The 21,530-nt window shown below is 48.6% G+C and overlaps 1 protein-coding gene across 3 annotated transcripts in view; it reads right to left on the minus strand.

The window, feature by feature from the left end:
• Window positions 1-21,530, minus strand: part of NTRK3 (neurotrophic receptor tyrosine kinase 3) — a 292,308-nt gene that overhangs the window by 41,560 nt on the left and 229,218 nt on the right. For all 3 annotated transcript variants that reach the window (XM_039217016.1, XM_039217007.1, XM_039217000.1), the window contains exon 12: window positions 9,903-10,091. In XM_039217016.1, the coding sequence (XP_039072947.1) occupies window positions 9,903-10,091 (189 nt within the window). The remainder of the gene's footprint in view (window positions 1-9,902; window positions 10,092-21,530) is intronic.

The raw sequence follows: 21,530 nt of genomic DNA on the forward strand, positions 1-21,530 counted from the left end.
ATTGTGGCTTTGTAAGTCCAAGCGATTTTCTTCAGTACAGGAATAAAGCCCGACTTTTGATTCCTCTCTGACCCCTGTGTTTGTTTCTCGGCTGGTTCCGAATTACCACCCTGAAAAATCTCAAAACAGACTGGATGCCAGAATCCAGTGGGAGGAGAAGGGAGAAAAGGATCTCTGGGAAGCCTTGAGCTGGAGTGGACTTCCAGAGGGGAGTGCATCCTCCCACTCCTTGAAGACAAGACCGAGGGCAGGCCAAGGAGACAAGCAGACCTTCTGCATCTAGGGCTCTGAGGGACACAAAGGACCCGTTCTACATCCTCCTCACTTTTGACTATTGGGTGTGACCTCCCCAGGCCCGTGTGCAGTGATGCTTCCCCAGGCTGGGGGTATTATCATCCTTCACCTTCTCCACCTTGAAGCAAGTGCTTATCCCCCAAGTACTTTTTTTAAGCCAATTACTGTGTATTTACAGTGAGTACAATTATACCTAATTACTTAATTAGCATGACTGCATGCAGCTACTAACTTTGAGTATGTGATTATTGCACGGAAGCACAGAACGGATGAGGTCATGGTATTCAACAGGAAAGGCAGGTTGTCTTGGCCGAGGGAGATGGAGGGGAGTCTGTCCCTTTGGGCTAGTTGGTTACAGCTCCAAAGAGTGTGCTTGGGAATGTCTAAGGGTTTCAGATAATTGAGGGGAAATGGCATCATTTGACTTTTTTTTTCTTCCTGGGACAGGGAAAAGCAAAGAGAAAATGTCATGCTTAGCTTATGCCTAGATCTGGGGGCCTTGGGAGTTAGTGGCCAGCAGAGGCTAAATCTCTAGGGGCTGGGGCCCTCAGGACAAGTATGCGGGCCCAGGACGTAACTGCCTTGACTCCCAAGATAACCCGTTCTGGCATCATCTAGCTCATTTCCAGAAAGGAAACTGGAAATGTGCCAGGGCAATCTTTTCCTCTAGCGACCTTGGGCTCACCAGTCCTAGCATTACAGGATCCTCAGAGCTCAGCTGCTTATTCTAGTTGTATTTGAAAACAGGACTAAAGAAGGGGAAAAAAGGCTAATCTATGCTCACTTAAAATGCTCTACGGAAGACTGTCTGGCAAGCAAAGTCTGGAGACAACCCATTGTGGAAGGTCACTATCACCTTCACCAAGATTTGGTCTAAGTTGGACATGTAGTTGGCCCATCAGCATCCCATCCAGCAGGATAAAGGAGGAGGTGCCTCAGGACTGCCCACCCCCACCTCAGTCCTATTTCTCTCTGTGTCACATTTGGCCAAGCCTGCATCCTAAGGCAGCCACAGGGAGCAAATGGCAGACCCTGGTATGCCAGCCTCCTCTTCCCAGCTGCAGTCCCAGAGGAGCGCACAGCCCAGCCCTGTAACCAGATCCCTGTCCTTCCATCAGGCAAGCCCATCAGAACTTCGGCTAGAGAAAAACCTAGAAAGCCTTACTCTGCAGTAGCAGCTGCCGCCACCACCACTTCTGCTACTCGTTACAGGAGGGGCCCCAGCCTCCCAGACAAAGGAGCCCATTTTCCATATTTCATCTGCAAGTCCATTATGCTGAGCTAAGTGGCTGGGAATAAACACCCATCATTACCCTGCACTAAGCGATGTTTGTTAGTACAGAAGGTGACAGAAATCTATATCATGCCAAGGCACTATTAATACTGCATTATATGCACAGGCTCTGGGCTCCCTACCACAGCTGGGAAACGGGCTTCAGCAGCTACTCTTCCAGAAAAGGCAAGCTCCGTGGCTGCCTGGCCCAGAATGGGAGGGGCAGATGAGCCGCTGGCTCACTCCTTAGGAAGGGACCACTGGTCCCGCCAAATGGGGAACAGACCGCAGACCTAGAGGCTCCAGCTTCGGTTATCTGGGTGGAAGTGCTTGTCTTGTAGGCCAGTTACACTGGGGGGGAATGCATCAAGCGATTGCCCTGGGGCAAGAGAATGAGGCTAAGACCCCCAAACAGCTGCAATGAAGCCAAAGAGAAATTAGCAAGGGTGCATCCCCCACTCCACCCCAGGGCCAACGGTAGGGTTACCTGCCACTTAGTAAAAGCGCAGTGAGTCTGCTCACTGGCCAGGGCATGAAGGAGAAGAGAGGGTGTGAGGGAGCCAAGAAATGGGTTTAGACAGCCTCATGAGAGCGAGAGGCTAGGAAGAAGACCCCAGGACAGAGCGACTAGGTCAGCCAGGGAGGGTGCATGACAGATCTGGGGAGACGGCAGGAAGAGGTGACCAGCCAGGAGGGGCTGAAGGTTAAATGCACAGCTAATGGTTCCAAGTGTAGAGACTGGTATGGAAAACAGAACTGGTCCAGGAGGCCCCGGAATCCAGAGCCAGCCGGACAACGACACACGGGGAAAGAGAAGGCATCGGCAAAGCTTCAGGGAAACCAAAATAGAAAAGGAGTCAGAGGATGGACAGGCAGAGCCCACTGGGGGGCTGGGGTTGGCTCCATGGGAAACACAAGGGGCCGGTTTTGCAGTGAACGTGGTAACTGGCCTCTGACCAGGGACAAGTTAGAAGTGAAGTATGCTCACTGTTAGTCTGTGAGTATCAAGTAAGAATTATACAATCAGCAGTTGCTGGTATAGCTTAGAGCACAAGAGAAGGTTTATCATACACACAGGTGTATACACACACACTTCAGAAAGCACACTAAGAAGGCAGATGTGCATTATCCCAGGAGATCCTCAGGTAGGAGCTGATTGGTGGAGGCCAGTCTAACACGAGATGAAAAGAACCGGACTCAGTGAAGCCACTTTGAAAGCCAGTTTGGCAGTCCCTTACAAGGCTAAACATACCCTTCCCTACAATCCAGAAAACACACACACCTAGGGGATCACTCAAAGGAGTTACCGTGTCCGTGCGAAACCTGCCCATAAATGTTTACAGGAGCTTTATTCATAACCGTCCAAAACCAGAGGCAACCAAGATGTCTGCTGTGGGCTGAGTGGGCCCTTCCAACAAGAGATATGTTGACATCTTAATCCCCAGCACCGTGACCTATTTTGGAAACAGGGTCACTGCAGAGGTAATTAGTTAAGTCAAGATGAAGTCATACTGGAGCAGGATGGGGGCGGGGGGGCTCTCAGCCACTCAGCCGGGTGTTTGGAGGAGAAGGCAGTAGCCGTGTGAGGATGGATACACAGAGGGGATGCCATGTGAGGACAGAGGACTGGGGAGTTGTGAGTTGTGCGGTTGCAAGGGACACAGGCAATGCCACCAGAAACTAGGAAGGGGTGACGAAGGGTTCCTTTCCGGGTTTCAGCAGGAGCATGACCCACTGACCCCTTGTGTTACGCTTCTGGCCTTTTTTTTTTTTTTTAATTTTTTCTTGTTTTTTATTTATTTCTGAGATAGAGAGAGAGATAGTGTGAGCAGGGAGGGTCAGAGAGAGAGGGATACATAGAATCTGAAACAGGCTCCAGGCTCTGAGCTGGCTGTCAGCACAGAGCCCGATACGGGGCTCGAACCCACAAACCATGAGATCATGACCTGAGCTGAAGTCGGACACTTAACCGACTGAGCCACCCAGGGGCCCCACGCTTCTGGCCTCTTGAACCGCAAGATGGTAAATTTCTCTTGTTTGAAGCCACCCAGTTAGTGACACTTTGTCCCAGGAGCCCTGGAAAATTAATACGTCCCCCAATGGGTGAAGGGACAGGAAACTGCGGTACATCAATTCAATGGAGCCTTAGTAGGGGGTAGGAAGAAATAAACTATCAAGCCACGAAAAAACATGGAAGGGAAGAACCAAAAATACTAACTGAAAGAGGCCCATCTGAAAAGTCAATGCACTGGAGGATTCCAATCATCTGACACCCAGAGAAGAGAAGACTGTAAAGACAGCCCCAGGATCAGTGGCTGTCAGGGGGCGGGGAAGGGAGGTGGACGGGTGGGTTGTAGAGGGCCTTTCGGGGCAGGGAAGTGGTTCTGTGTTGACACTGCTCTGTCAGAACTGGCAGGGGCCACACAACCCGCACAGTGAACCCTACCACAAACTATGGACTTCAGGTGATTGTATGTCCATAGTGGTGCATTGATGAAAATGAACGTACCACACTAACTAACGTGAGATGGCGAGAAGAGGGAAAACGGGGGGCAGGCGTGAGAGGGGGTGAGTGGAAACTCTCTGTGCTTCCCGCTTAATTCTTCTATAAATCTGAAACTGCTCTAAAAACACAAAGTAAATAAATACACATAAACGGATTTAACCCCAGGGGCCAAGTACTGCCTTATCTGAAGGCAACCATGATGCCTTGGGGACTTGATTCTGTGGAGAAGGGTAAGTGGTGACAGCCAGACCAAGGCTGACCCGGGCATGTGACCAAGGGAGCTTTAGTCAAGGTCCTCCTGGGAATCCCAGCCCTCAAGGGCCCGTCCGCAGTGCTGTTCTGATCCAGGAAAGGAGGAGAAACGTGAGCCTCCAGAAAACAACAGAACCTTCCTCCTTCCTCATCAGCCGGCTACATTAAGTGCAGAAGGCGCAGAGTAAATGCCTGTGGACCACTGCAATCCTTGGCAATGAGGGTGGATAGGAAATGGGAGGGATGTTGGTGTTTGAAGGCCTGGGTTTTAACATCAGCCTCTCTCTCAAGAGCCATATGATCTACAAGTCATTTAAGCTCACTGAGCCTTAGTTGTTTATCCATAAAATGGGAACAGCAGCCTCTTCCTCAGAGAGGAGGTGCAAGATGTCCTGAACAAAAGATGTACAATGCCACCACAATGCTTGGTCCAGAGGAGGCTGCTGACGCAGGCCAATGACCTTTCCCATGAGGATACCCTCTCCAGGTGTCATCCAACACGCACCAGTTGGTACCTCCTTAGAGCCCAGTCCCACGCTGTATTTCCAATAGACAATGAAGAATTACGACACAAAGCGGCTGCTTCTTGGAATAAATTCAAAGTCAGGTTTGGGAAACAGAATGCACATTTTTGAGCAGTGACGGGATGACCTGAGATTTGACTCAAAGTCATTCAAGACTAGTGTGCGGCATTTACTCTAAGCCAGGGGGTTCCCCAGGGGAAAGGGTCACTTTGTCATCGCCTGGGCCTGGGAAGAGTTTGGAAATGAGCCAGATGCTGAAGGATAAAGAGGGGTGCAGAGAGGAAGAAAGGAGTGGTGTGGGGGCCAAGCGAGTAGGGGAGATGGGCATTTCATGCTGGAATGACACTAAGGCTCCACGAGTGGCCCCCAGGGAGCAGGGGGTGCCATTTGCATTTTGGAGATCAGCTATAGTTAGCAGCAAGTCCCTGAGGGTAGGAGTCATGCATGGCCTGTTCCCTACTGTTTCCAGAGCCTAAAAGAAGGCCTGCCACAAACCCTGACTCAGAAGAAGACAAAGATGACAAAGAGGAGTGTGGTTGAGTTTTGCAAAGGGATCAAGGATGGCGGAAGTCAGGGTTCCTGGGGAAGGAGAGAGAAATGGAGCTGCAGGGAAGAGACCTTAAAGAAGTTTGGGAGTGAGTGCAAGGTGAGCAAACAGATACTCTCCGCAGGGGAGGAGAGAGGAAGATGGCTGGCCAGGGTGGGGCGGGGTTCCTGTGCACAGGGAGAGAGCAGAGGGATGGAGAGGTGAGGAGGGCTGACTCTGGGAAGGTAACAGTCAAGACAGAGACAGCCTGTGAATAAGGCAGGTGCTCTGACCTGGGGACAGAGAAAGGGTGGGTGGGAGGGCGGGCACAGGTTGGCTCCCCAGATGGCCTCTGCTCTCTCAACCAAGAGGCAGACAGTCTTCTGAAAACGGGTTCTGGAAAGGGGGATGAACAGAGAACTCCAAGGCTTTATGCAGAGCCAAGGCGCCTTCCAGCTGGCCTGTGGGAAAGAGCCAATGCGTGACTCCTCAGACAGCAGCCGGCGATCCAGCCCCAGCATCTGCAGGACAGACCGCAGCTGAGGGCTGTTGTGAGGGTGACCAAGGTAACCGAGGGCTCCACACTGCTACAAGCACCACCCCACTTTTGCCCGTGGACCCACCTAGACTGGCCCCATGGTCTCTCATTCTGTAAGATCTAGCCCCCGAATCGGCTGGATAAGGAGGCCTATATCCATTTCTTGACGTTTTGGAGAACCGGGGGGGAAGGGGGGGCTTTAAATATACAATGAGGGGGCCTCATTAGGCTTCCGATTCCATACCTACTCCCGAGTAGGAGCTTTCTCATTCAGGTCTTTCAGAGTCCCCAGAAAGGCTGAATAAATTCAGAATAGAGACAATGCCGAGCACAGAGTGCTTGCTGGGAATGCAGGCAGGCATCTGATAAGGGAAGGTATAAGGCTAATGTCTCTGCAGCCCTGACAGGCTAGGAAAACTGCCGTGGACCAGACTGAAAACAGACAGAGGGAAAGGAGGGGACAGGAGCTGAGTCCTGATCACTCTGGTCAGAAAGGTCCCACCATTTATGGTAAACACAGGTTTCGGAAGGAAGAGTGCTTTTGCACTACATCCGTCACTGGGAGACTCAGGGAAACGACATCTCAAGGCAGGTATATGAGTCCCTGCGATTTCTCCCTGCGCTGCACATTTCGCACAGGCCGCGGGAGGGAATCGGACACCAGAGCCCCTTGGAGATGATGATTCGAGCTCTTCTCCTCCCTTGATCCCCCGATTCTTGCCATTCTCCCTCCCACAAAGGAGCAACCCCAGCCCCGTCTGCAGAGTCACAAATGTTTATTCATGTGCCAAGGCGCATGTGGTTTTAATTATTTATGATAGTGTCTCATTGCACATGGGGAGGTGTCCTGGAGTCACTTCTCCCGACTGATGAAGCCGTTGTCATCAGAGACCTGCTGTCTCTTAGTTGGCAAATCTCGGCTGAGAGGAAGGCCAGGCATGGCCTCTCCCTGTCTGTGGGAGTCAGCCGTGGCTCCCAGAGGCGAGCTTAGCCAAATCCCGTTATGAGGCTCCTGCACACCTTTGTTGTTGCCATACGTGTTTTCTGAATACAATTAGGAACCATCCACTGTTTAGTGACAGGACAAAATGCACGGCTTCCCCAAAAAGGAGACTTCCCTCAGCATTGGGGGGTTTTAACAATCTGGAGTCAGCTTGTGATTTCCCTAGTTTGAGGTTTGGTCTGTCCCTTATTCCTTCCTGTCTTCATCCACAAATCTCTTCCTCTCCATCTCCACTGACCCCTTCTCCTTTACACAGGCATACTGCCTGGATCCTTCAAAAGTCCGCTTTAAATCACAAACACAGAGATTAGGAAGGAAGGCTCTTCCTTTGCACCGTTTCGTTGGGCACAGGCTGGAGCTGGATCCTGACATTAAAGGACACTCGGATCCCATGGTGCTCTCCATGGCTCGTACCTATGCTGATGACCCAAGGGAAACCTCCTTCCCATGTGCCAGATTCCTCCCCACCCGGCAACTGTCCTGGGAAGCTGGTACCAGGAGCTCACGTGACCCAGAGACTCGACACCAGAAACCCAGAACTTCCCCTAAAGGGCAGAGTCCACTTTCATTATCCACAGATTTACAAAGTCACCCACGTGCTAAAATGTAAGTGTAACCCCACAACCCATACTCGTGGGTGCTCTTATGGTCATGGGCAAACATGTGAGCCATGGCAAGAAACCAGAGTCACCCGATGTGCACACTCCCATGTGACATGCTGCCTTCTTACTTCAGCTCTCATACCGGAAATGAACGCCCTTTCTGTCGTCTTACTTAGAGCCATTTTCTGCAAGTGTGCTTTTTGTGGGTGATTTCGCTGTGTATAATGGCCCTGAGCATAGCACTGGAGTTTCTAACACTCCAGTGAGCAAGAAGGCTGGATGTGTGCACCTTATGGAGACCACAGGTGCGTTAGGTAAGATCCGTGTGCTAGAAAAGCTTCACCCAGGCATGAGTCCCAGTGCTACTGACTCTGAGTTTGATGTTAATGAACCAATGACATCTATTACATAGGCATCTTCAGGCAGAAGCACACATAAAATGGGTTATGTATTGATTAGTTTATAAAAACGTTGTGACAAGATCCTCACAGGAACCTAACCTTGGATGTCCCCTAGGAGCAAGGGTTCATCAGCCACTAATTCAGTGTTCATGGGGCTCTATTAGAACATAACTACTGTAGGGGCGCCTGGGGGGCTCAGTCAGTTAAGCATCTGACTTCGGCTCAGGTCATGATCTTACGGTTCATGAGTTCGAGCCCCGCGTCGGGCTCTGTGCGGACAGCTAGCTCAGAGCCTGGAGCCTGTTTTGGATTCTGTGTCTCCCTCTCTCTCTGACCCTCTCCTGTTCGCGCTGTATCTCTCTCTCAGAAATAAATAAAACATTAAAAAAAAAAAAAAGAACATAACTACTATAAATAACCAGAATCAATTGTATATTCAATACAGCATGGCCTAAGTTCTGCTTAAATGCTAACATGGCTCTAAAAAGCTCTACATCATCAACTCTAAGCCAAGCTTGGACCCCACACTACCATCATAGAAAGGCTTTTGGTCCAGCCACACTCAGGTCAGTCCAAGATGAACCTGACCGGAGGCAAGACCTTCAGCCAGAGCAGAACCATTCTTAGCACTGTGTTCCTCCACTATTTATCTGATACACAGGTATTTTCCTTTCCTTGCCCTGGTCCAGAACCCAGATCTCCTTCCTCTGACACTGATGGGGGGGTGGGGGGGAAGGTATCCCACAAACACTGAGACCAATTCTGGAGGACACCCAAGGTTGGGAGGCACGTGATGATCTCATTCTGACTCGAGCCCAGAACCTCCCACTGTGGTAATCCTCTCACTAAAAATCAGAACCAGAGAAACAGAAGCAAAGGTCAGTGAGATAGCTGAAGGCCCACTCTGCTGTGGGACGGACTTCTAGGAACCGCAAGACTGCTGTGAGCTACAGTGTAGTCCAAGCACAGCACGCACAGACGGTGGACCAGACAAGACTCAAGGTGCTTCTTCCTCGGCCAAACCCTGAGCCCCGTGGATGGAAGACGAGAGCTGATGGCAGAAGCCTGGGGATAGGGGAGGGAACTCACAGCCTCCCGAGATCTCAGTTTTCCTGTGAATAAGATGAGGCCTTAACCTAGCCCATCTCTTCCATCTCTTCCAGCTCTCAAGCAATCTCCAGGGGCCTCTGCTCTCTCTCCTGAACTAGCTGACCGTTTCTTGAGGGCAGGAGCGGGGGAGGCTATGCACTGGGGTTTCTAGGCCTACGCTGACCCTGGGACACAGCAAAGGGAACACCTGTTGAATGGAAGGTCCAAGCTGCTGAGGCTCCAGAAGCTAGGAGGGACCCTAGCAGAAACAGCGGGAGCACAAAGGGAGGGGCTGAAACCAATAGCAAGTAAGAAATGAGGAAGAAACAGGTGCCCTGCATCCTCTGATCTCAATGAGGCATCTGCGGAGGGAGGTGAAGTGTCCAAGTGCTGGGGCCATGATCGGATTCTCAGAAAGTGCTCACTTCGGGGCACTGGAGGGGCAGCTAGAGAGATGTTTCCATTCAAGCGGTACTCACCACCCTTCATTCCCTTCCCCTCTCACAGAGGAGGCTTGGGCGGAGGGTCTGATAGCCTCAGGGGCTGTTGTCTAGACAGAGCCAGGTTACATTTCCTCAATGCATAGGCCAGGTCTATAGAAAAGACCAGCCTGGTCTGTGCCCTCTGCCTTACTGGGAGCACCTCTCCATGTGGGGCTGGGGCTCCTGCTTCCGGGATACTTCCCACCCTGAGCCCCCTCTGCCCCAATGGAGACCCCTTGATGAGTCTATTTTTTCAAGATTTTAGACAAACAGGGAGGGTCTCTTAGAAAGTGGGAGGTTAGCAGGTGGCAGGTCACCTCAGAAGGTTCCAGAACCCCAGCTAGGTGGTCTATTGCCATGCCCCCCTCCCCGACCCTCCCCAGGAGGGACAACATTCTACTGAAGTACTCACATGTGTCTGGCTTGTGGCAGTTGTGTCCCTGACGGAAGTATTGGGGGTTCTCAATGACTGGGATCCGGGTCATGCCGATGACCACTGTGTCTGGCCCAGCATCCAACGATGAGGGTGTGGTGATACCATGGTTGATGTGGTGCAGTGGGCTGGCTGAGTCCTCCTCACCGCTGATGACAGCCACGGGGCCTACACACACAGGGAGAGACACAGGACTACGGTGAGGTCATGTCTGGCCAGTGCCTGGCGCTGCCCACAGACAATTTGTAGCCACCACATTTCCCCAAGAGTAGAATCTACTGTAAGACTATTCCCCGAACCCTCTGGAGTTTGCACTCAAAAAACCACCACTGCATTCTCTTTTTGTGAGAGAAACATCCACCCAATCACACCATGGAAACAACTGCAAAATAGGAGTGTATCAAAGTAATTAGGACGTGAATTATCTGTGCTTCCCCCAAATCCAAGTTAGTTCAAAATAATGCAAATTTTACATGAGTTCTTGGCTTACGTAGCAACAATGGGATAAAAAAAATTATAAAGCAGGAACTTGCACCCTGTCCCTCCTCCCTTCAGGAACTTTAAAAACTATTTTTTTAATGTTTTATTATTTATTTTTGAGAGAGAGAGAGACAGAGTGTGAGAGGGTTAGATGAAGAGAGAGAGGGCTAGGCTCTGAGCTGTCAGCAAAGAGCCTGATGTGGGCCTCAAACTTATGAACCATGAGATCATGACCTAAGCTGAAGTCAGACGCTCAACTGATGGAGACACCCACGCATCCTAGGAGCTTTAAAAACTCCTGATTCCGGGTCCCACCTCTAGATTCTGATTCAGTTGGTCTAGGGGCTCACCTGGGCATCAAGATTTAAAGAGCTTCTGTGTGAGTCCCCAGCACAGCCAGTATCTGGAGCCTCTATCTGGAGGCTGAGCCTCTACTGGAGCCAGTATCTTGGAGGCTGAGAGCCTTTCCAGAGTGGCCTTCGGATTCCTACAGGAATGTACGTAGCTTTGGCTGGACTCTGCTATCACCTCCACCTCTCAGTCCGCAGGGGAAGAAGCCCAGTGTGAGCCCAGACGGAATCTGAGCCAGCTGTCTAAGTGACAGGAATTTGTCTGCATCACTGTTAGCCATCAGGCAATGGGGTCAGCATCCCACTCTTAAAGGATCCACCCTCCCCCAGTGGCTTCAGGGAACATCATTTGCATCTTCACCAACGCCAACTCCACAAGTTTCTAACCCAAAGAAGAAACCCAGTAAGTCGGGTTATTTGCAAACACAAGCTGACAGCGACTGTTACTGCCGCCATGTTGGCAGAGCAATGGTTTCGTCTGGCGGTGCGGTTCTCCCGTCCATACAAGCACAACTCGTGTAAAGTGAATCAGAGTGTTTGAAACGGCTGCTTTGCAAGACACATGGTCCCAAGACAAAGTGCCCGCTGTGATTTGGTTTTGCGACTTGAACAATATTTCCACTACAGAAATCCATTACATCTACTGAAGTTTATGAGGAGAGTATTTCCCATCAAATAGCGAGGGGAAGCACCAATGAGGCAGAACTAAAAGGGAGACTAGTAAATGCAAGCTGAGGGCCCTGAATTCTATTCTGTCGGCACAGACAGGCTTATTCCAGTCCATGACAAATGCCTGATGGGGTCTGGAGCCCACATGGAAGAGCAGCAATAAGTGGCGATAATCACTTGCCCTGCAATCAGAGAGGTCAGTGCCTGAAAACACCTTGTAAACTCTGAAAAACTTCACAGTGATTCTAATTAACCAGTGAAAGTGGAACACAGATTTTTATCATTCCTCCCTCCCCCAATGTCTCTAAAATATAAAATAATAATAATAATAATAATAATAATAAATATTTGTACACAAAGAGCAAGAAGAGGGGAGATGAGAATAAATAAGATATTTCAATGTTTTGGAAGATGAAATGGGAAATGAGGAGAGCTTGGTTACAGGGGCTGCAGGAGGAATATTTACAGAAGGTCAGCTCTGCGAGGTGGCTCGGTACTTGAAGGGGAGGGTCACCCAGAAGGCTGGGGTGAGGCTCGGCTCGAACAAGGTACCCAGGACATCACCTTGCTCCCAGTCTAGTGGTTTTTTTCCTGGAGAAAATTAGTTGGAAGGGCTCAGGGGAAGGACTGGTCTCCTTCTTCTTGCTCCTAGAAGAAAGAAACCAAGAATGACTATGCCCCCCACCTACCCTACTTCTAGTCTGTTCTGTAGGACATTCAGGGGATGCTTCTCTGCAGGAACTGAATACCTCAAAACAAACAAAAAACAAACAAAAAAACACCTAGATGTTGACATGTGATGGTCTCCCAATGAAGTCACGCTTACTTTGTGATCATGCCACCATGAAGGCTAATACTTGACAAGCCGTCTGCGTGCATAAAGTGCTTTCTAGTACTCGAGTCCTAAATGCGGGAAAACAGCCCAGATCACCAGAGACTTCAGCAAAACTGCAGCATGAAAGAGAGAGTGAAAGACAGACAGACAATCAGGGACTTGCAGGAAACAGAGGCAATGCAGGGAGCAGAAGACTTTTGTTTTCTAAATCACTAATGTCCCCAGAGAGACCAATGAAGACATCACATCCATAAAGCAAGATGATATTTAAAACGTGAACAATTCAAGGGTAAGAAAAAGTCCTTGAGAATTATGACCATCAGAATTCAAAAGCCAAAGAAGAGTGGAAGATAAAGCCAAGGAAAATTTCCAGAAAGTCAAACAAAAAAGAAAGAGGAGGTAAATAGGAGAGAAAAGATAAAATTAAAGACTGCATCCAGAGACTCAATATCTCATTAAAAGAAAGGTGGGGCAGGGAGAAGAAGAAGAGAGAATAGAAAAGATGGAAGGGAGGATAAAAAATTAGGGGAAAATTTCTCCAAATGATCTGTCAGAATTCTCAGTTTCCAGCACAATTAACACACGCATGTGGGCATATGGTATAAGTGTGCGTGTACACACATACACGCATCAAGGCACAAAGTTATGAAATGCCAGAATCGTGAGAGAAGATGCTAAGAGCCTGTAGAAGGGAGGGATGGGTCACATTTCAAAAGGAACAGAAATCAGAAAGACAATGCAATTCTCCATTACAACCTGCTGTGGCTTCACTGAGCAATTCCTTCAAAATTTTGATGAACAAGTTTTCAGCCTAGAATTCTACCCCTAAATGTTTATTCACTCATTGTAGAGGGCAAAAGAAAGGTATTTGCAGGTGTGTAGATATTCACCTCCCCGTTTCCTGGGAAGCAGGAGGAGGGGACAGTTTGGCAAGACAAAGGTACAAGTGGAGAAGGAAGAAACAGAAGACACAGTTCCAGAAAGATCAAATGACAGAAGCCCCCCACCCCGCACCTCGCCCCCTTCTGTTCTCAGCATCACGGGATGTGGGTTGTTACAGTGACTCCACCAAATCAGGAGGAGTTTGGAGAAGACAGAATGTTGGGACGTGAGCCTTTTACAAAAGGCTATTTCTTTCAATCTGTGTCTCAAGGACTCAATGGACAGAGAGTGGTCAAGAGAACGTTCCAAAGCCTGGGATCTAAAACATTCTCTGCTTTCTCAACATTATTCTAGGATCGGAAAGGGCCAGGTAAGAACCACAGGGATGAGAAGGGTCCTGCTACAGGCTCCCAAGCCACGGAAGGGACAGACGGAGTTACCCAGGAAGACTTCACAGGAATCAAAGAACACAGCGGACTTTGAAGCCATGGAAAACCCAATACTTAAAATGCGGGCAGAGGAAGGGGAGCAGGGAAAGGAACATGAGAGGAAACAACCAGAAAAACAGAAGAGAATCAGTAAAGGACATTGTCTTAGAAGCCAAAGGAGGAGAATTTCTACAAGTTCAAGAGCATCCTGTACTAAGGCCAAATAGGGTAAAGAATAAATGTAGGCCGCTGTATGCGACAACGAGAAGGTGGCCTTAATGACAGCAGTTTCCACAGAGAAGTGACAGGAAGAAAACATTCAATTATAGCGGGTTGAGGAGTAAATCAGAGATACTTTCACTGTCATAATAATTTTTATTAATAAGTGGGTTCTACGCATGAGGCTCTGTAAACACAACGCCTTTAACTGTATAATGCTTCTGTGAGGTCGGTACCATTATTTCCCCCATTTTACAGATGGAAGCACTGAGGCATAGAGCCGTGACCTGTCCAAGCTGGTGCTAGGATACAGACCACCCGTCTGTCTGCAGCCTGTGCTCATAACCATTACACAGCACTGCCCCCTCCCCCCGGAAAGTGCAGACTGTGGGCAAAATGGTCTGTTCAAAGAGACACTTGGTCAATTCTGGTACATTATCCTCCTCGTGAGCACCTGCCTTCGATTGCAGGTCCCTGAGACCCTTTTCAAAGAGGCTCCTCTTGATCCTTGAGAAAGGGGACAAGAGTGAATCACCTCATTAGACTCACGAAGATAGATTACAGATAATTCATCACGAGCTCTGCGTCCCAGAGCTGCTGAACGCTTGCATTCAGCTACATCCACATCAAAAAGAGCACTGTGTCAGACCGCTGTCTAGTGTCTGTGGCCCTCTTACTCACCTCTGCTCCTCCAGAAGCCACAGTCCTTACAATACAAGCCAATAAAGAGTACTGAGACCCATCGCTTCAAAGAACGGAAATGGACACCCCTGCAGCTTGCTCCTGCCCACCTGCACCAGCGTCCAGCACCGTCCCTGGCTGCAGCTGGTGCTGACTAAGTCCCTTCTCTGGGACAGGGCTGCTCTGGGTATGGCCAGATGTGTGGCCTCCCTGGACCTGGGCATTAAAAGCCAGTATCAGGTGCATCAGTGGTAACAAATGCACCACCCTGTGATGGGCAGATAGTGAGGGAGGCTATGAATGGGGGAGAAAGGGCAGGGGAGGGGTGCAGAACTCTCTGTGTGCCTCCCACCCAATTCTGCTGTCAACCTAAAAATGCTCTAATAAAAATTAGGGGCACCTGGGTGGTTGTTGGTTGAGTGCCGACTTTGGCTCAGGTCATGATCTCGCTGTTCCCAAGTTCAAGCCCTGCATCAGGCTCTGTGGTGACAGCTCGGAGCCTGGAGCCTGTTTCAGATTCTGTGTTTCTCTCTCTCTCTCTCTTTCTCTCTCTCTCTGCCCCTCCTCCACTCATGCTTTGTCTCTCTCAAAAATAAATGTAAACATTAAAAAATGTTTTAAAAAACAAATGTTAAGAAAGCCAGTCTCCCCACCCAATATGCAACATATCTGCAAAACCCCCCAGGATGACAGAATTGCCCCAGGTTGAGATCCACTGACGGGCACTTGCAGTCACTCTAGGAACTGATTTCTCTTGCCATCTCTGGCCGCTGCTCACATCACTTGCCTCAGGGGAAAACCCACAGACCTGGGGGCCCTGGGAGGAAAAAGTATTTATTCTCACCTTAATAACCACAAAGAATGCACGAAGATATGAAGAAGAGTAATGGGCAGGAGATCTCATCTGTCCAGGGAGCTCCCCTATTTTCCTGATGTCACCAAAGACTAAGGCAGGTCAGGAGGAGGAGTCAAGCCTGCTGTCTTCCAACACACACACACACACACACACACACACACACACACACACACACACACAGAGAGAGAGAGAGAGAGAGAGATTGAGAGAGAGAGAGAGAGAGAGAGAGAGAGTCTAGTACCTGTGACAGGCCTCTCTGCTGCACTAACCCTAAACCAGTACACAATTATTTTGTTATACGGCGCGAACAAAAAGGAAGGGAGACAGGCTTGCAGCCTAGCTGGTTAAGTTCCAGCTTTTGAGAGAGAGCCAGGAGAGAGCACAGAGCTCAGACATTCTCATCACATAATTCCTTCCCCAAACTAGGGCCGCTTTTCTTTTTCTTTTAGATCTTTGGTGGGTTTTGTGCTTCCAACCATATACCATAATAGAACCATTGGATAATTAGAGAAAGCTTGATGGCCCCAGCAGGTGTCGTGCCCACCGAATGGTGCAAGCTGTCCTTACAGAGTCTTTCTCTTTCAATGGGAAAAAATAAGGGAAGGCAAAATGAAATAGCTCAGATTTTCAGTAAGTGGTTGATTCCAGTGTGGGGTTGGGTTCCCTCAGAAAGCAAAGGTCTCTGATGAAAACATGAGATGGAATTTCACTGTGGTAGAGTGAACTCTGGCCCAGGTGGGCGGAGGCCCCATCACAGAGGAACTGGGGGTGCAAGGTACCATGAGGTCTGCAGCGACAAGGCATATTACAGAAGCCCCTGGGGAGTCAGGGTCCTTAGTGATTAAGGGGAGGGGGAAAGGGGACGTTGCACAAAATGATCCAGGGAAAAGCAACAGTCTCCCTGATAACGTGTTAACACATAAACACTCACTGTCCTTTTCATCAGCGGGAAGACTTCTTTGGAGTCACTTCACCAGTGTCCTGCCTCTGTCACGAAAGTCCCTTTCTGTTCCACCAACTCCCTAACTTTCAAAGCATTGACAATTCTCAGAAGTTTGTCCCCAAGAAAATCCAGCCACTAGTTCAACACAATGGCATTTGCTCAGCCAGTATGTAGAAGTGGTTCTCCAATTTCCAGAGGAATGACTCCTAGTCCCAAGGACGTAATTGTGACAATTATTCTCATTTCATCTGACCCTCAAAATATACTGTTATTCCCATCTGACCAACTAGAACACTGACCTCGCAAGTAAATTTAATAATTCACTTTCCAAAAATTGCCTATGTAGGAAGTGAGCCTGTATCTGAATCTATGCTTGTTCATCTCCAAAGTTCTTACTCTTCCCACCCAACTACCCATGTTTTCAGTGGTATCGCTAACATGAAATATTTTTTACAAGCAGAACTTGGTAAGAAGCTGGGACACCTGAACCAAGGCATCGAGAAAGAGATCACCAAATATCTTCAAGGTAGCACAAATCCATATAAGATAACTTTGGGCAGTCAAGGCCAAATTTAGGGCTCAACTGTAAAATCCTAGGGCCAGGATCCCTCCATTTCTATATTCCTTCATTTATCTTTGTACTCACTTCCAAGGTGGAGGCAATCTCACCAATTCAGCAAACCCTTTTAGAACAGTGATTGCTATGAGTGCTGTTCACCAAGTGTTTCTAGGTGCTGGCAGAAGGGCAGTGCAGTTTTCTGTACCCCTTGACGTTGGGTGGTGCTCCATCACTTTCTGTGGCTAATGAAAAGTGAGAAGTGACATGCATCACTTCCACATGGGAGCTTTAAGATCCAGTGTGTGACCCGCCTTTTTCCTGCCTTGGCAACTGTGGAAGCATGAGGCAGAGCCTGGGGCAACTTCTGTCCCTGGGTGAGACAGAGCAAGAGGCTCCAGTGGATGCCAGGTGCATGTGTGGTGCAAGTGGGAAATATGGCTTTGTCACATGAAACCACTGAGACTGATGGGGTGCTGCTTGTTATCACAGCATAACCTAGTTCGTGCTGACTAATACAGAAATGAAACCATCCCCACATATAACAATGTTACTTGAATGTTTTCCTTCACAACATCTTCAACAAATCTTTACACAAATGTCCCATGCAAAGGATACTCCTTTCATCCTCAATGATGTAATCCATTTTAAAATGTCTCCTCCCAGCTCTCTGTCCCAAAATTGAGCTCTACTCTAATCTAATCTAATCTGGTTCCACTTAGAGCCAGAACATGACCGCCACTGTTGAAAGACACTCTCCCTCTACCACATGTCTGACTTGGAAAGTAAAAGAAAGCAACCCTGAATGGGTCTCGTGTTTTTAATGTGTCAGAATGAAGCAAACGAGCCAAGCTTCGGATTAAGAAAATGATTTTTTAAAAACCTCAACCTTTTCCCACTGATAAAAATCAAATATTGATGTGTCCCTGGTGGGTGAGAGCTTCCCATCAACAAATCTGGGAGCAGGAACTCATAAAATGGAGTAAAGTGAAAGCACAACAAACACAATTAAAAATCCAGCCACGCTCAGAGAGGGATTCCATTTACTGTCTCATAAAAAAGAGCCTAGTCCTCAGAGGCAAACAAAAGGAAATCAATTTCTTTAATTTTTATTGGCAGATGTGGGACAGAGGCCAAGCGAACACGGGCTGTGCCCAAGAGCATACCTGGAGACAAGTCACCAACTGTCTGTTCCTGGGCCACCTCCTCTTGTCCCTCCTCTTTCTGTCCCCTCCAGCTTCCAGACAGATGTTGCCACTGTGACCTCAGGGGCCTGCAGGCCCTCCAGGCTGCCCAAGAAGCCATGCCCTCCTCACTTTACCGTGCCCCTTCCTGAATCATTTCCCAAAAGATAAGCTCCATTCTCTGGCTTGAATTCCCTCCCAGCCTCTTATAGGAACTAAAGGCATTGTTCATGCCTCATGGCTTCCCTAGCTTGGGGGGTATCGCTGGTGATTGAACATGATGCCTCTGATCAAGCAGCCCAAGGGCACACATTTAAGGAAAGAGAAGGCAGGATGGTGCTAAGAACAGTGGCTTCCTTTACCTCAGCTAATCATCACCACAACCCTGGGGGTAGATCCTGTCATCATAGTCATGCCACTGAGGAACCTGAAGCGTGAGGGCCTTGACCTTGTCCAGGGTCACACAGTTAGTAAATGGTAGACAAACCCCACATCTATCTGACTTCACACTCTGGGCTCATTTCATGGCACCATGATGCCTTCCTGACCTTCCAGGACTATTTTCCTGACACTTGGTACACATTATAATGGATTAAGCACAGTGGCCCTCCCATTCGCAATCTTTAACCTTTGAGGTGTATCTGTAAGAAAATGGGCTCCATTCAGGAGCGGAGCTAATGCCATTTCCAGAGAACTTTAGACCCAGAACCTGTGTACCATGTTGTGGCTAAAAGGAGCAACTCGTAGGTAGATCCTAGGCCGAAGAGTGGCAGGCAGCAAGGGCCCAAGAACAAGGAAATATGCATCCTACAGGGAAGGCGAACATCATCAGCTCTCTCCAAAGACTATACAGACAGCATTTCAAAACGTTCCAGGCATAAACAGGATGCAAGTAATTACCTCCCAGTTGCATATATCAGACCACTGGAATACAAAATGCTGGTGCTTTGGTCCAGGGCCCCGTAAGAAGCTTATGGCTCAAGTCTCAACATTCCTCAGTTCATCTTTGGCCACTGTACTTGGACTAGTCAGTGTTAACCCAAAACAGAGGCCCTCATCTCCCCCCAAAGAATTATGCATAGCTTCCCCCACAGCCTCGTGGGGTCTTCTGGTGAAAAGAAGGAGACATTGCATATTGTACTAGATGCTAGCGTGTTGGATGAGTGACGTCTCCACACCCTTCCCCCCATTCACTCATGTCACCTTTTCCACTAATGGAACTATTCTGTATAATCTGTAGCATGTCATTTCAACACCACGCTCAAGGCAAAATTTGTAGGAGCTAAAGCCCACATGCCTCTGATTTTACCTAGTTCGCAAGTGGGAAATGCAGTATCTAAAACCTCAATGGTTGATGGGTTGAAAGGTCAGGAGAGACGGAGGCCCTGCCGCCGCTGGCTGATGGGGGGCTTCCCTGCGGGCCTATAAACAGTGGCATGGGGCTCCCACACTACTCTGCAGGCACCAGCTTGCCCAGGTATGCCTGAAGGGGAAGCCCTCCGCATAGAGTACACGCAGAGTGCTGCCACAGCATCTCGTCACCTGTAGAAAACCGAGCTTCCAGAATAACAGCTAATGCTTGATGAGCACTTATTGACCACCAGGCACTGTCCTGGGCTTTGTGAACATATGATCTCATTCAGTGCTCGGAAAAGCTACATCAGACGGGTCCTGTAAGCAGAGTCTGGGAAGTCAGGTAGGCTGCCCAAGACACACAGCTGGTGAGTGACAGCACTGTGATTCTAAATGGACCCGTAAGACTCCAGAGCCCATATTCTTAATCACTCCCTTATGTCTTCTTGGTACGTAATGGACATGGCCTCAAGCTGGTGAGGTCTACAACGAAAACTCTTCAGAACAACAGTGCTCCTAAATCTAAGATACTGAAATGAGGCCTAAATTTATAGATGGAGAGAAGCCATGGAAGTCCAACGATTCTTCCATTCTGAGCTTGTAAACTCATCCCTAAGCCTTGGGAATCCTGTGTTCATACCCAGTTACCCGTGGACTTGACAAAGAGCCCATCACCTCAGGATGGACAAAAAAGGTATTTCTCTTTATTAGAAAATGTTCACTGGGAAGATAAGAGTCCTCCTAGATCCCTCCTAGAACCTCAAATAGGGAGAGGGTTGAGATCCTTTTAGAATGGGGGACCCATGACAGATGTTAACTAGGCTTACTGTGGTGATCATTTCACAGTGTATACAAACATTCAATCATTATGCTGTACACCAGAAATTAATACGGTTACGTGTCCATTATACCTCAATAAAAAAGAGGATCCCATGACTTTGTGCATTAAAACCCATAATCTAACATCAATGGAAGTCCCTGATTTCTTCTCCATGAACTCACTTAATCACGACAGCAATCCCAAGATACTCAACACAGGGACTGTATCCCCCATTTCACAGATGAAGAAACAGAGACTCAGAGTTGTTACACTGACAACAGAATCAGGGGAGAGCTCTGCCTGGATCTCAGCTCTTCTAACTCCCAAACCAGTGCTCTTTTGAGTTCACATCAAACTTACTTCCTCTAGACAAGTAAAGGGTGGTTCTCCATCTGGGAATAATACCCAAAATGGCATTTCTGGGAGCCATAAGGACTCTCCACCAAATAGATCTCTGTGGAAGTTGTCTGGGGATTTCATGAGTTTGGCTGTGAATCCCTTACCTATGATTCGAAAGTGACAAGGAGTGACTTCTAAACTACAAGGCTACCACACAAGATAAGCCCAGACAAAGGGGAAAGTGTGCCACAGGAAAGGAAGTGCAAGGCCAAAGTCAGCCCCACGAACATCCAGGAAAAACTTTGCCACAGAAGGCAGATTCTTGTGATTGTCCCTGGAAGGGACAACATGACTGTCCTGTCTCTGTCCAACAGGGCTGAGAAAACATGCCCAGTCTTCTCTGCAGTCTTGAGACAAGAAACCAGAGTTCTCTGGTGCCCACAGAGTTCAACAGGCCCTCAACATCATCTGCTGAGGGCCCTGCCCTTACAGAGGTGATAGGCTGTTGTAGGTGGGCTTGCTGGCCTTTCTGTGGTCTCTCACCCACTGCTCACTGCACTGGGGGTTGGGCCCCACCCACCTTGGTTGAACATCACCCAGGCCCAGCTCTCTGTCAAGGCAAGGATTACCTCCACAGGGACTGTATGTCCAGGTCTCAGAGTCCTGTAACAGCAGCTCTCTACCTGTATCCATGGCAAGGGTACCAACATAAACCAGTCAAAGAGCGGTCCTTGGGCATTTCCTTTTGTAATTTAGTTATGCCATTAGCTTCTGTTATAACGAATATGAGGAACACCAGGTCTTTGAAAAACTATGAGAAAATCTTATCTGTATTTGACCCCTTCATTTGAACTTGTCTGGTCAGATTGTCCTGGGGTCAACATTGATCCATCTTCTCGTTCATCCCAAATTCAAGGTCCTCAGCTGAATTCTAGATCATAAATCCCTAATGGCCAAGAACCCTATCCTGTATATCTTTGAATTTCTTTGAGACTCTAGTAAAATGACTTTA

This window comes from Hyaena hyaena, unplaced genomic scaffold, assembly GCF_003009895.1.
Source record: "Hyaena hyaena isolate Hyena2069 unplaced genomic scaffold, ASM300989v1 scaffold_13, whole genome shotgun sequence".
Taxonomy (NCBI): Eukaryota; Metazoa; Chordata; class Mammalia; order Carnivora; family Hyaenidae; genus Hyaena; species Hyaena hyaena.